We start from the raw sequence: 14,054 nt of genomic DNA on the forward strand, positions 1-14,054 counted from the left end.
CTTTATATATGGAGTTTGCATGTCTCTCTCCCCGTGGTCGTGTGGATTTTTCTCCGGGTCCTCCGGTTTTTCCCTCCGCATTTAGAATCAACATCACGCGTTTAGAGTGTTTGGCTGCTATAAATTTCCACGTGATAAGATATCATTTGTGGCCAGGTCGCTTCTGAAAAAGAGCTACATAGCTCAGTGGGCCTTACTTGGTAAAATAACATTCTTTTTTATTGTTTAATTGTTTTAAGTGGTGCCTATTTTATCGCCCCCTGGAGGAATGATGAGGCCGAGTTAACCCCCAACCAGGAATTGAACTCTCGAGAGTTTAGTTTGGGAGCTGCTCGCCCGAGCACCGAGCCTTCTTTTAACGGTTGCCTGTGAACGACTCTGGTGAGAGCGTCATCTCCTTTGCCTGACTCCCAATTCTAATTTGTGTGATTTTATCTGAAAATTGGATCGGAGCAGCAAAGGCGCGGATACAAACGGGAAGAAGAAATATCAACCGTCTCCGATTTGCCGATGACAATCAACAAAGGCGCTCGATGCAAATCAACTACGGGGCAATCGAGTTTAACGTGAGCGTAACAAAAGTAATCTAACAACAGGTTTGCGAAATTATTTTAAGATAACTGTAGGAGGATGCACAATTGGAAAGCACATGACAATATGTACGATTTCATTATCCTCTGCTAGGTGTGCACCATCTAATTACTTGTGTATTTATTTACGTGTGTGTGGCTGGGTGTGATGTTTATTATGGTATACGTGACATTTACGTGTACACGTACACTCGTCGTTATGGGTTTGCCGTGTATCCGTTGCGTGACGCCCTCTGGACGCTCCTTGTCAAACGACATTTTCCCCATCTCAAACAATGAAACAGAGGAGGAAATAAAGGTAGCCGTGGCCTGTTTATGGTTGGGGGTTGTACAGACGGTCAGATGTGCATTGCGCGCGGGGGATTGAAACGAAGGCACGACTCAAATACTATCGGGTGTTATTTCTGTTGCCAAACAACATCGATCGACACCAGTGCAGCAGTTTAGATCTTCTGTGGTGGAAGAAAGAAAAAAAGCAACCTTCCATTCATTATCAACACAGCCTTCCCTGACTCTAGCTCCAAGGCACATCATTATGGGTTTCCCCCAGTGTGTGCTCTGTTACTTAGGCTTAACGTGGGGGAAGCAAATCTACCCCCGTGCACCGAGTGGCGTTATGCGGTAGCCGGCCTTCTCTCACTTTGTCATTGAGGGCGATTGGAGTCACGGCGAGCCCTGCTGGGTTAGTGTAAAACCTCGCTGCGCAGGTAGTGTGTGTGTGTGCAGTGCCATTGCCGCATCCGCGGGGGTCGGGAGACCGCGACATCGCCGTGAAACCGGAAGTCGTCGTTTCCGCAAGTTGCAGTCATAATTATGGCGGCTGGAATAAAACTAATAAAACAGTTATTGTTAGAGGAACAACAACCGGGAAAGTCGCGGGAGAATATGCGCAGCGCTCGGGCGGTTATTGAAGGCGGTTCAGGATTAATTTAAAGCAAAATAGAAGGCAAACATGGGACTTGATGATGAAATGCGCCATATTGACGTGCAGAAACGTTTTTGGTTACCGCTAATTACCTGCTACGGTTTATGGATCGGCGAAGCATGGAGATTGGCAAAGGGAAATGGAAGCGAAGCTGAAAAGTGCAAAAATAATCATGGGGGATTGTGCACGGTCGGAATTGCGCTGAGAGAGGACAGGGCGAGGAACGAAATTAATTACCTTCATCTTATCGAAATTTACATAGCGCCTTTTTTCCAAAGTGCCTCTTGCAGCGATTATAAAATTGTACATAAGACGACATAAGACGACAGTGGGTTTAAAAAGTGGTGGTGTAGCTTTAGTGACAGCAGAAAAGGTGCTAGCGAGTGCAGGACACATTGAGCAGGACACATCGAGCAGGACTCATTGAGCAGGGTACATTGGGCAGAGCACATTGAGGTCACATTGAGCATGACACATTGAGCATGATACATCGAGCAAGACACATCAGGCAAGACACATCAGGCAGGACACATTGGGCAGGAAACATTGGGCAGGACACATCGAGCAGAAGGGATGTGGGCACAGTAGAGACGGCGTGATTGAGAGGGCGATCGCGCACCGCGATGCTTTCAAGTGCAGGAGTGTAAGGGCATTTGGGGCAGTGCAGAACTGTGAAGGGTTAGTGATGGCATGGGGGAAACCTCTATCCAGCAGTGGATAGAAATGGCTGGTAATGGTGATGTCATGTTATTATTTGTTTCTCATGATAGATTTGTTTTCCACATTTGTTTACAAACTGCAATAACTGTCGGTGGTGCGTCTTTAATCAAATTAGAAAAATTAATCAACTTCAATCCGATGTCCGTTCATCAGTGGCAACATCGGTGCCGCTCGATAGGTGGGATAGTGACTCGGGAGTCAAACTTTCAGTTGTAACAGAATAGATCAGCGGACAATTTTCCCCCTTCCCAAATCAGGCTGCCCAAGTGAAACGAAAGGTATTTATACACGTTCCATCAGCCGCACGACTTTCTGCGAGTTCATAATTTCAGCCGGATTGGACCGGTTTCAACTAAACTAAAGCTACAAATATCTTCTTTGGTTCTTTCGGTAAAGTCACGTAGAATGAGAATAAAATAATAAATTGATAAAATAAAATAACACAATAATATTCTCACGACGTTTCGGCCACAACACAAGCGGCCTTCATCAGGTGAAGGGGCGAGACTGTCTGGTAGGACAGCGCTGGAGTAAAAGAGCCACGTTCAGATCACGGCCTTTAAGTTGTGTGAGAGGAACAAAGCGCCTTGACAAAGGAATTAGCATATAATTTAGCATTGAAATGGCTGAATGATTAGCTTGTGACTGGTCACAGAAATAGCTATGTTAAAAGTTAAAGCATGCACATCCGCAGAGGCACCCATTGTTAAAGGAATTAGCATAGAATTTAGCATTGAAATAGCTAAGTTAAGGCATACACATCCGCAGAGGCACCCCTTGGCAATGGAATTAGCATAGAATTTAGCATTGAAATAGCTGAGTGATTAGCTTGTAACTGCTACAGAAATAGCTACGTTAAAGTCAGAGCATACACATTCGCTCTGACTTTAACGTAGCTATTTCTGTAGCAGTTACAAGCTAATCACTCAGCTATTTCAATGCTAAATTCTATGCTAATTCCATTGTCAAGGGGTGCCTCTGCGGATGTGTATGCCTTAACTTAGCTATTTCAATGCTAAATTCTATGCTAATTCCTTTAACAATGGGTGCCTCTGCGGATGTGTATGCTTTAACTTTTAACATAGCTATTTCTGTGACCAGTCACAAACTAATCATTCAGCCATTTCAATGCTAAATTATATGCTAATTCCTTTGTCAAGGCACTTTGTTCCTCTCACACAGCTTAAAGGCCGTGATCTTAACGTGGCTCTTTCACTCCAGCGCTGTCCTACTAGACAGTTTCGCCCCTTCACCTGATGAAGGCCGCTTGTGTTGTGGCCGAAACGTCGTGAGAATATTATTGTGTTATTTTATTTTATCAATTTATTATTTTATTCTCATTCTACGTGACTTTACCGAAAGAACCAAAGAAGATGAATCATTGCAGTCACGAAAGCTTTAAATCGAAAGCTACAAATAGTTTCAGTTGTCCTGTCGCAGTTTGCTGCAACCAACCAATGCTGTTGAACTGTCCGATGTTGAGTAGTAAGGGGCTATAAACAGTTAGGTAAGGGTCCTAGTTCGATCTAGACTAATGTGATACAGGAGGCTTTCGGTTTGCGACGGTCCTATTTACGGGTGAACCACATTCACGGCGTTTGTATAATGCCATCATGGATCGATGTACGATGCGCGGGACTCGATTCACGACGTGGGGGACTCGATTTACGAACTTTGACGTGATTTACGACGATGTGGACTCTATTTACGACACGTCTTTCCGACACGGCTCCGAACGCGTTTGAACAGAACCGTCGGTCCAGTTTTTCCGACGCCACTTGGCGTGGAGATTATTGTTATTCCCCGAGTGTTTTTTGTGGATGTTTACCGATGACATGAACCCCGTTATTAAACACGGCCGATAAAAGGAAATGAAAGACATCGGCAAGTGGCATTTCTACTGTTTCAACTGTTTATCGGTATATAGGGTTCCGATTTATGACGATCCGATTTGCCACCATGGGCTTTACAGGAATGTATGAAAAAATAAGAATAGGTTTTAACCTTTCTGGCAATAAAACAGGTGTTAAGGTGTTCAAATACCAAATATAAACATTTAGCAAGGAATCAAGTTCGCATCAAGTTCGCATTAACCACACGTACTTGTGGTGAACATGCAAACAAACATGCTCTGATAATTTACAGGAATGCCTTGTGACGTCAATAAAGCGGAGGTTGAGCCGCCTGTACATAACGCAAAAATTAATTATCATCAGTGTCTGTTTGTCCCCTCTCTCATTACCGGAGGGACGAAAGACAAAGATCCCCCGTGTAGCCTTAACAGACTGTTGGGGCAAGTGCTGTTAGCGAGCACCGATGAAGGCTGGCACGGTACACGAGGGGGTGGGTGGCCAGCGGCAAGGCCCAACCGCCATTGTCTCCCCGGTGGTGATGTTTACACACTGCACCAGGTACTCATTTGAGGCTGAGTCGACCTAAGGGAGGTCCAGGACTGGTTCAGATAATCATCACCGGTGTGGGCCACGAGCGGGAAGCGAACTCGGGTCGCCGGCTTCGTAGTGCAGGGCGCTAACCGCTACGCTACCGCTCCCCACAGGGACGGACACACGCACATGAAGGAGGCGTTATTATCCGCTGCTTATCTAACCGCGTTGCTGGCTGAGGATATGTCCATGACGACGCTGGCGATCGTTTGGGGGAAATCGCGGCCGGGAAGGTGCACCGTTTTGATTTCACTTCCACCCCCTCCCCCCTCTTTGTTTGCACAGCGGAGGAGGCGGCACGAGCGCTGCGCGTGCTGAGCAGCTCGAAGGCCCCGGCGGTGAAGAAGCGGCAGGTCATGCAGGCCGTGTTCGGTGACTACCGCAAGAAGATGGCAAGCGACAGGGCCAGGCACATCCGGAGCATGGAGACCGGTGAGGGGAGCACACAGCCTCCGTCGGCCTCTCTTGCGACATTCTTGAGAACGACGATGATTTGTTGCTGATGTTAATCCATTTATTTGGTCTTCTTCTCCTTATTCTCTTTCTTCCCTTTTTCTTTCGTACGACTGCTAATGTAGATGCTGTCCCTACTCATTTCAAATGACATTGGGGAATCTTTGACGCTCACTGTGAAGCAGACAGCGCGTAGTGTTTCATGGTTAAAACGCAGCAAGTTGGCACAGTGGGGAGCATAGCTGGTGCATCTGCCAGTCATCTCAGTCAGTCAATCCATGGCACCTGGGTCTGTCCCGTGACTTCTTGCCGGCAGCGAGCCTTCGACACTTCACGTGGCCTCAAAGTGCACCTGGCCTGGCACAGGCGCCGTGGCGACGTCACCGCTGCTGAGTGGCGAATGGCGGGTATTGGCCGTGTGTGTTTTTTCTGCCGACAACCACGGGACACACGGGCAACCAGGACCCCCCGTCGTGCCTCCTGTGGCCCCCCAGAAAACACATCTCCATTTTTATACGCTCGATAATTTAAGTACGGTAATTGCGTTCGTAAACCTCTCGCCTGGCGATCCATCTTAAAATTTACAATCCTGCTTATTAAAATCGCTTTCAGTAACTGTGGTCACGTTGGCTGCACAACTCATCTTAAAATGAAATATATTAAATAATTAAAAGTTCAAGGGACTGCGTTGGTGGTGTTGCACGAGGGGGTGATTAACGCCACCTTTTCAGGAGGAAAATACAAAATGGGATAAAGTTTCAGCGAGCGCTTCTTACTTTGAAGCAGTGGTTCTTAACCTGGGGTGGAGGCTGCTTTGAAGGAGGGCCGCTGGGCAATCTCGGGAAGGCAGCGGCTGTGGGGACCTGGTGGAGGGTGGAGGTAGCTGGTGAAGTGCGGTGGCGTTGACGGCTTTGGCGACTTCAGCTCAGTTTTGAGCCAAACCTGAGCGCACACTGTCTAGACTGAGGCAGTTACTGAGCCTTTCCACCACTACCTGTGGATACAGATTTGTAAACAGGTGGCGAATATTGATTCGATGTCAACCGAAGCGATTTTTGTCCAGGAGAGCCAAACAAAGACAACGGAGGCTTTACGGTGATGCGCTGTGTTAACGCTCACGTCTTCATCCTAGACGTACCCACAACGTTACTTTACACTCCTAAAAATACTGCACTCAACACGAGGGTACAGCAGTAAACTTAAACACAAATGACACAGGGTACAATAATATACAGTACACGATAAAACATCACCAAAATACCGTACATAAATAATACATTTCTATATACGGGACACACAAAGCGGTTCCGTGTACAGGGTAGCAGTGGGTGGACTTGAAGGCTGAGAAGCGACGGATACGAGACAGAATGGACGACGACGCTGTAAGCGACGTGAGCGTGTAGGGGTTGAGGTGACACTATTCGGGTAGCGGTGTTCATAATCATGCGACAACGGATTTGCGAAATGACATAAATGGGGGAGACATAAATCGGGCTATCACTGTAGACAAGTTTCCTATGTTCACAAGTACCTTTTTCAGTGCTGCCCAGTAGCGTTACACTAAATATGGATGAAATAATAAAAAAAGGATATATTAGTACGACGCAGACATAATTAAATGCTGTGTCGCATGGCGTGATGCGATTCAGGGTAAGTGAAACGGTGATGTTATTTGCGCTGGTGCAAAGGGGAAGTTATTTGGAGTAATTCTCATAGATGAAGTACATGTTTTATAATTAATTCTTCCCAAAAAAATCTGCTGAATCATTACACCAATAACGATGAGTAGGAGATGGAAAATGCGTGTTCTTTTAAAGGCAATATACGTGGAGTTTTTTAATCTCCCAAAGAAGCTGATGTCCAGAGAGCAGCATTTGCATGCCCATGTTGGCAACATTTATATGGGCATATTGGCTATGTATCTATCTATCCGTACACATTACATTTGAAGTGGGTTCAATTGAGGCGCACACTCAACTTGGAGTCAACACTATATATTGACGCATAACAACCAACGAGAACGTTATTCATAGGGTGGTGACCACCGTTCCTAATCTCACTAACACTCGGGGAGTATTACACAGCATGACCAGGGCAGGTGACGGGTTGCCTGGTCACGAACGACGATCGGAGACTCGAGGACCGCTGATGGCGTCTTCATCCCAGGGTTGAACAGCCCAGCTCTCTGTTCACATCCCGCTTATAACACCCGTGGCTTTTCCAGCTCTGCCCTAGGCCACTCCCCCCTTCTCGATCCTTCGGGAAGGTCTGGGCCCCTAACCACGTGACCCCCAAGCTGGGGCCCCGAGCCCCCCTTTGCCCGGTCACGTGTCCTGTTGGGTACACGCAGAGTGTCACGGCCTGAAACGACCTCCGTGACACCCGCCTACAGCACCCGTACCGAGCCAACACAGTCGTGATGTCATACGTCCCTACGCTCGTACGGTCCCGACACAGTAGTGACGTCGTATGTCACTACACATCATTTAAAAGCGGTAGGTGTCCGTTCATCTTCAAGCGGAGAGTCGGAGCCCTTGAACCTTGCCGACTTTCAGTGTTCACTCGGTTCTGGGATCGCCGAGTGGGATATGAAAGGGCTGTGAAAGAATATTGTCTGCTTTCAAATCTGTAGCCAGGAACTATCGGCTGTCGTCTTTTTTTGAATTGCCTTCTTATACTGCTTTGGCATGAATAGACACTAATTAAATTTAAACCAAATCGTTTGCACTTTTTTGGGTGGGCTCATTTAACATAACCACTTTCTAGTTATTCATGAACCCTTGATGAATAAAATATCAGTGCTTTATCAAGTACCGTTAAGACGAATGATGCACTTAATGCAACAAAAATAATATACATGAGGACTCTGATGTATACAGGGTGCTTAAAAAATGTTAACACTTATATGGGAGAGAAACAAACCTAGTAAACTTAGAAATGTAATGCAACACAGCGCAGAAAGTCGACTGACACAACAGTCAACACCCTACCTGGTTAATTACGTCCAAGAGAGAGACAAGACACAGAGCCGGAGACACATACACAGACACACAAGCGGAAAGAGTTAACACAGAGACACAGAGAGAGAGACACACGCATGGGCACACAGAGAAACAACGTCTCTGTGTCGAGGCCTTAAATAGCTAGAGAGGGGGTACAGAGAGAGAGGGGGGGGTTAGAAGAATTAGCATGTCAATGGGAGATCCCGCAATGAGAGATCCACCGACAACGCTGGAGGAGAGAGCAACAACCGAGGGGAGACAGAGAGAGACGAAGGCAACACTAAATCAAACTAACTTAGTAAAATTTGGAAATGTAATGTAATGCAACACAGAGTCGGTCAACACACAATTAACACATGGCCTGGTCGATTACGCCACTCCAAAGATTGCTAAATTAGAAGTTAAGTGTGAAATTTGGGAGAGAGACAAGGCACAGACATGGAGACACAAAGACAGACACACAAGCAGAGAGAGACAACAGAGACACAGAGAGAGAGGAAAAAACAAACTTAAAACCTCCCCGTAGAGGTGGTGCAAACTTGATTTGGCGCTTTCGTGACTGCAGGAATTATTCTTTGGTTCTTTCGGTAAAGTCACGTAGAAATAGAAAATAATATCAAACGACGTTTCGATTGCAAAGCAAGCAATCATCATCAGGTACAAATGAAAGAGAAACAAACCTTGTAAACTTAGAATTATAATCAGCACACTCCAGGGAGGGTGTTGACTGCGCTGTGTTGCATTATATTAACTTATATGGGATTAGAAGCTTTCATGACTGCAGGAATCCATACTCTCTGGTTCTTTCGGTAAAGTCACGTAGAAAAAAATATAAAATGAAAGAAAACACGACGTTTCGGTCGCAATGCAAGCGTCTGTCTTCATGTGAGGAAAAATAATTTGCTGTTGTGGCTTTATATAGGCACACAAAATCCGTGATTTGATCCCATCAGTGAAGGATGCGATGGTGTCTATAAACTGAGTTGTGTCTGCGGCAGGAGTTACATTGGTGAAACGAAGCGACAGACCTGGTTCGCGATCACAAAGCGGATTTGAAACACGGCATAACCAACTCCTTGGCGGTGGCGGATCATTGTTTCAATGCTGTGGGCACACATGACATTGTTTTCTCTGAGACCAAGATGCTCTGCAAACCCTCGGGCCACCTTCAGAGATTTGTTCATGAAGCCACCCAGATATACAAACACAGACAAAACTTTAATCGAGAAGATGGATTCAGATTGAGCAATCATTGGAAGGATGTGAAAAACTACGTCAAGTTTTAACTGCTGTGATTTTCACTCACCCACCCGTTTGTCGTCGTCCTCTCTCACCCACCCGGTCGTCGTCGTCCTCACTCACCCACCCGGTTGTCGTCGTCCTTACTCACCCACCCGGGTGTCGTCGTCCTCATTCACCCACCCGGTTGTCGTGGTCCGATTACGACTTGTACTACAAGTCCATTTACTTGCTAATTTCTCTAGCCCCACCCGTCCCTGCACGCCACAAACCCTCCCCCCTCTCCCCTGTGAACTCCCACAGCCAAACTCCTTCCCCCCCCTTCCCTCTCCCCTGCCATGCCTATATAAAGCCACAACAGCAGGTACATTTTTTTCTCACCTGAAGATGGACGCTTGTGTGTTGACCGAAATGTGTTTTCTTTCATTTTATTATTTTTTCTATCTACGTGACTTTACCGAAAGAACCAGAGAGTATTCTATGGGACTATCGTTATTAATGGAAAAATAACGGATATCTTTATTTACACGGAGCTCTCTTAAGGCTTTTGCTTCGTTACAGCTAATATCTACTTTTGGCAGATGCTATATTGGACAGACGGGACGTAACATCAGCGTAAGACTAAAAGAGCACCAAAGAAATATTAAATTATCTCAAACACAACTGTCGGCAGTGGCAGAACATGCTTGTCAACAAGGACACTCAATTGATTTTGATAACGTTGAAGTGTTGTGTTAAACTAATTATTACTGGCAAAGACTAATTAGAGGATCCATTGAAATTGAGAGAAATAGAAATCACTTTAATCGCTCTGACAGCTACAGGCTTAGTGCGGCTTGGAAACGTATTATTAAATAATACATATTGCAATTCCTTATAGGGGAAACACATACTAATTAACGGATTACTAACGTAGCATATAATCACAATAACACACATTACAACTAATTACTAATCTACAACTCATTACTAATCATAACCATTGACTGATTACCAATCGATTATATAATTACAATACCCCCCCCCCGCCTCAAATCACTGCACCTGAATGAGTTAAATGATGACGTCACCCTGCTGCTCTATTTAAGACCGGGAGCAAGTGAGGGCCTTACCATTCTGGCGAATTGCCCGATGATGCTGGATGTAATTACCAGTGAAACATTGTACTCAAACTGTAAATGTTGTGGATTCACTCTTCAATACACTGGTGGGCTAAAGTAGTGAACTATTTGTCTTTTGTCAACGTGACACTTTTTTGCTGATTGGCCGTGTCGGGTGGTGGAAGGTTACGACACATTTATAAATAACGCGATCTAACCAAAAAACCTTTATTATGAATAATATTGGTCGCGAAAGCCTACGTGTTAAAATGATAACAAATGTCTCCACTTGTTCACCATCATTGTCAACACATGCCTGGAATCTTCTCCAGGTGGTCTGCAGAGCCTGGAGGCACATTTCTTGTGGTATTGTTGATCATTCTCAGAAGTTTTAACAATTTTTTTTAAGCACCCTGTGTTAGCACTCTGGGGCAATTAATTTTGGAGAGACAGGGCAATATAAGACTCAGGTGTTGCCGAGTCCCCACGCATTTGTATGCGTGCCTTATATCATTTCAGATTTCTTCAGTTTGATGGTCTAACCTGGAGAGAACCTTTTGACTCCGGGGGTCCAAAATGAGATGGTCGGATCGAGAGCCTCGTCTCTTATCAGCCACGCAACGAGAGACAATTTTTTGCTTTGATCGTTGTCACCGGGTTCACGGCACGCGGCTTTAAAGCAGCTCTCTTCGCCGCTCAAACCGCGTCCTCTTTATTCCGTCTCTCGTTCAACTTACGCTTCGCCATCACGTCATTATCTAACAAGACTGTTGGACTCGTTAGCTTTGTTTAAAGTCCGTCTTGGAAAACTCACCTCTTTGAATTGGCGTTTTACCCCCTCAGTTCTGGCTGTGCACCCTACAGGTTCCGTTTAGTTTCTGCTTTCCATACATGGGCTATATTGGGATCTAAGAATGAAATAAGCGTTAATAATTTAATGTATTATTATTATCTCAGTCTCTCTTTTAAATATCTGGGTTTCTCCGTATCCATGTTTTTTTTTCTGAATGTTATTTCTATTTGCCTCCCTATCCTTATTCTAATTATGTTACAAATATACTAATTATGTTTACATTCAGATTCTGAATTGCCAATGTGATTTGTAACTTTGATCCTTACCCATGTATTATAGTTACATTTTAAGGTGCAATTTTACTGTTTGTTGTAATGTTCTTACTCAGTTCCTCTACTGGACATCTGTGAAAAAAGAGCTTCATAGCTTATCGGATTCCTCCTATAAAAATAAATATCTGATTCTATTATCTTTGTCACGTGACGAGATCAAAATACATTTTTCCATTTGGAACTTTCATTGTTTGTGCACCGCTCTGGGTCAAAGGGTGACCCCAAAAGATTGCGTTACTAAACGGGCAGAGCGATCATTTTGTCTCGAATGCACTGGGAGCAGACCATGCTATGCCACGCGAGGTGTGTACATTGACACGTTAGTCAAACCCAAATTATGTGTGTTGAACTCCTTTTGCACAGTACGTGGCCAACCGTGCTAATCGGAATGCTAATTATATTACCTACATTAAGTGCAAAAAAATTAATCCGATGGATTTCAGTGCACCCATTGGTGACTGGGCTGAGACCATGAGCTCACTTCGTTGGATTATCCAGTTGAACCCTTTTTCCGTTCTGAGACATCTGCAAGTCGCAGGGTGTGGTGGTGTCCCGTTCGCCGCTGAACCTCGGAACGGGAAAGCGGCTGGGTGTTAATTTTATTTAGAGAGGGGTAGTAGCGCCGCTGTTTATAAAGATGTTGTTACTCATCGCGGAGAACTGTAGCGACACGACCGCCACACTCTACAATAGCCAGCGCCAAAACTGTGCCGCATGCCCCTCCCACGTGGTTTTTTGCTTGCGATTACTTTTGGAATCGATTCCGTTCTGACGGCGTAGACGTACCTCATCGGAACGGAATTGGAAGAAAAACAGATTACGTACACGTATGCACGTGCACGTACGTCATCGGAACAGGTTATCGGAGGTGGCTCCCCGGACTCAGCTTCTCTCCCCCCCCATCTCCGTGGCGATGGCTCCGTTCTCCAAAGGGGCAGCGGTCCCCTGAGGCACCCAGCCACCACCCTCCATCTCGCTCGTAAAAATTCTCACCACGTTCTTTTTTGGTTTGTGATTCTCTTTCCATCTGTGACGTTTTTGTTTTTCTCCCTCCTGTATTTTTTTCTTGTTTTACCTTGGTCTCTGCTGTTTTTATCCTTCCCCTTTTATCTGCCTCGTCTGCTTCTGTGTCTGCTATTATTGTCTTGCCGATATGACTTTATACATAAAAGTTCCGAATTCGTTTTTTTATAGCACGCAGACAACCATGGCAGCTTCGTTTATTTTTAAGCATTCCAATTCAGTAAGCTATTTCATCAGCTCAGTTATTTTCATGTCACTCTTTACTTTTTGTTGATACAATACATTCTAAATTACGTAAAAAAGAGTCCCTACAATTCAGTAGAAAATATTCCAATATGTTGACTTTTCGTCTTTCGTTTAATTATTATACGAAATTTCTAGTCACCTTTTAAGAACGTTGCTTTATAAACTTTGCCCGAGTTCCTCCCTCAGGTAGACACCCCTGTGCTGGGGTCTCTGTCCGCCTGTACTTCCTCAGGTAGACACCACTGTGCTGGGGTCTCTGTCCGCCTGTATTACCTCAGGTAGACCCCACTGTGCTGGGGTCTCTGTCTGCCTGTACTTCCTCAGGTAGACACCACTGTGCTGGGGTCTGTGTCCGCCTGTACTACTTCAGGTAGACACCGCTGTGCTGGGGTCTGTGTCCGCCTGTACTACTTCAGGTAGACACCGCTGTGATGGGGTCTGTGTCCGCCTGTACTACTTCAGGTAGACACGGCTGTGATGGGGTCTCTGTCCGCCTGTACTACTTCAGGTAGACACCGCTGTGCTGGGGTCTCTGTCCGCCTGTACTACCTCAGGTAGACACCGCTGTGATGGGGTCTGTGTCCGCCTGTATTACCTCAGGTAGACACCGCTATGATGGGGTCTGTGTCCGCCTGTACTACCTCAGGTAGACACCGCTGTGCTGGGGTCTGTGTCCGCCTGTACTACCTCAGGTAGACACCGCTGTGCTGGGGTCTGTGTCCGCCTGTACTACCTCAGGTAGACACCGCTGTGATGGGGTCTCTGTCCGCCTGTACTATTTCAGGTAGACACCGCTGTGATCGGGTCTGTGTCCGCCTGTACTACTTCAGGTAGACACCGCTGTGATCGGGTCTGTGTCCGCCTGTACTACTTCAGGTAGACACCGATATGCTGGGGTCTCTGTCCGCCTGTACTACCTCACGTAGAAACCGCTGTGCTGGGGTCTGTGTCCGCCTGTACTTCCTCAGGTAGACACCGCTGTGATGGGGTCTGTGTCCGCCTGTACTACCTCAGGTATACACCGCTGTGATGGGGTCTGTGTCTGCCTGTACTACCTCAGGTAGACACCGCTGTGATGGGGTCTGTGTCCGCCTGTACTACCTCAGGTAGACACCGCTGTGATGGGGTCTGTGTCCGCCTGTACTACCTCAGGTAGACACCGCTGTGATGGGGTCTGTGTCCGCCTG

At 46.0% G+C, this 14,054-nt stretch overlaps 1 protein-coding gene across 4 annotated transcripts in view; it reads left to right on the top strand.

The window, feature by feature from the left end:
• Nucleotides 1–14,054, top strand: part of C26H8orf33 (chromosome 26 C8orf33 homolog) — a 39,507-nt gene that overhangs the window by 17,253 nt on the left and 8,200 nt on the right. For all 4 annotated transcript variants that reach the window (XM_076069950.1, XM_032961336.2, XM_032961341.2 and 1 more), the window contains one exon: nt 4,965–5,111. In XM_076069950.1, coding sequence (XP_075926065.1) covers nt 4,965–5,111 — 147 coding nt within the window. The remainder of the gene's footprint in view (nt 1–4,964; nt 5,112–14,054) is intronic.

This window comes from Petromyzon marinus, chromosome 26 (assembly GCF_048934315.1).
Source record: "Petromyzon marinus isolate PM22_M1 ecotype Great Lakes invasive population chromosome 26, UKy_Petmar_22M1.pri1.0, whole genome shotgun sequence".
Classification (NCBI taxonomy): domain Eukaryota; kingdom Metazoa; phylum Chordata; class Hyperoartia; order Petromyzontiformes; family Petromyzontidae; genus Petromyzon; species Petromyzon marinus.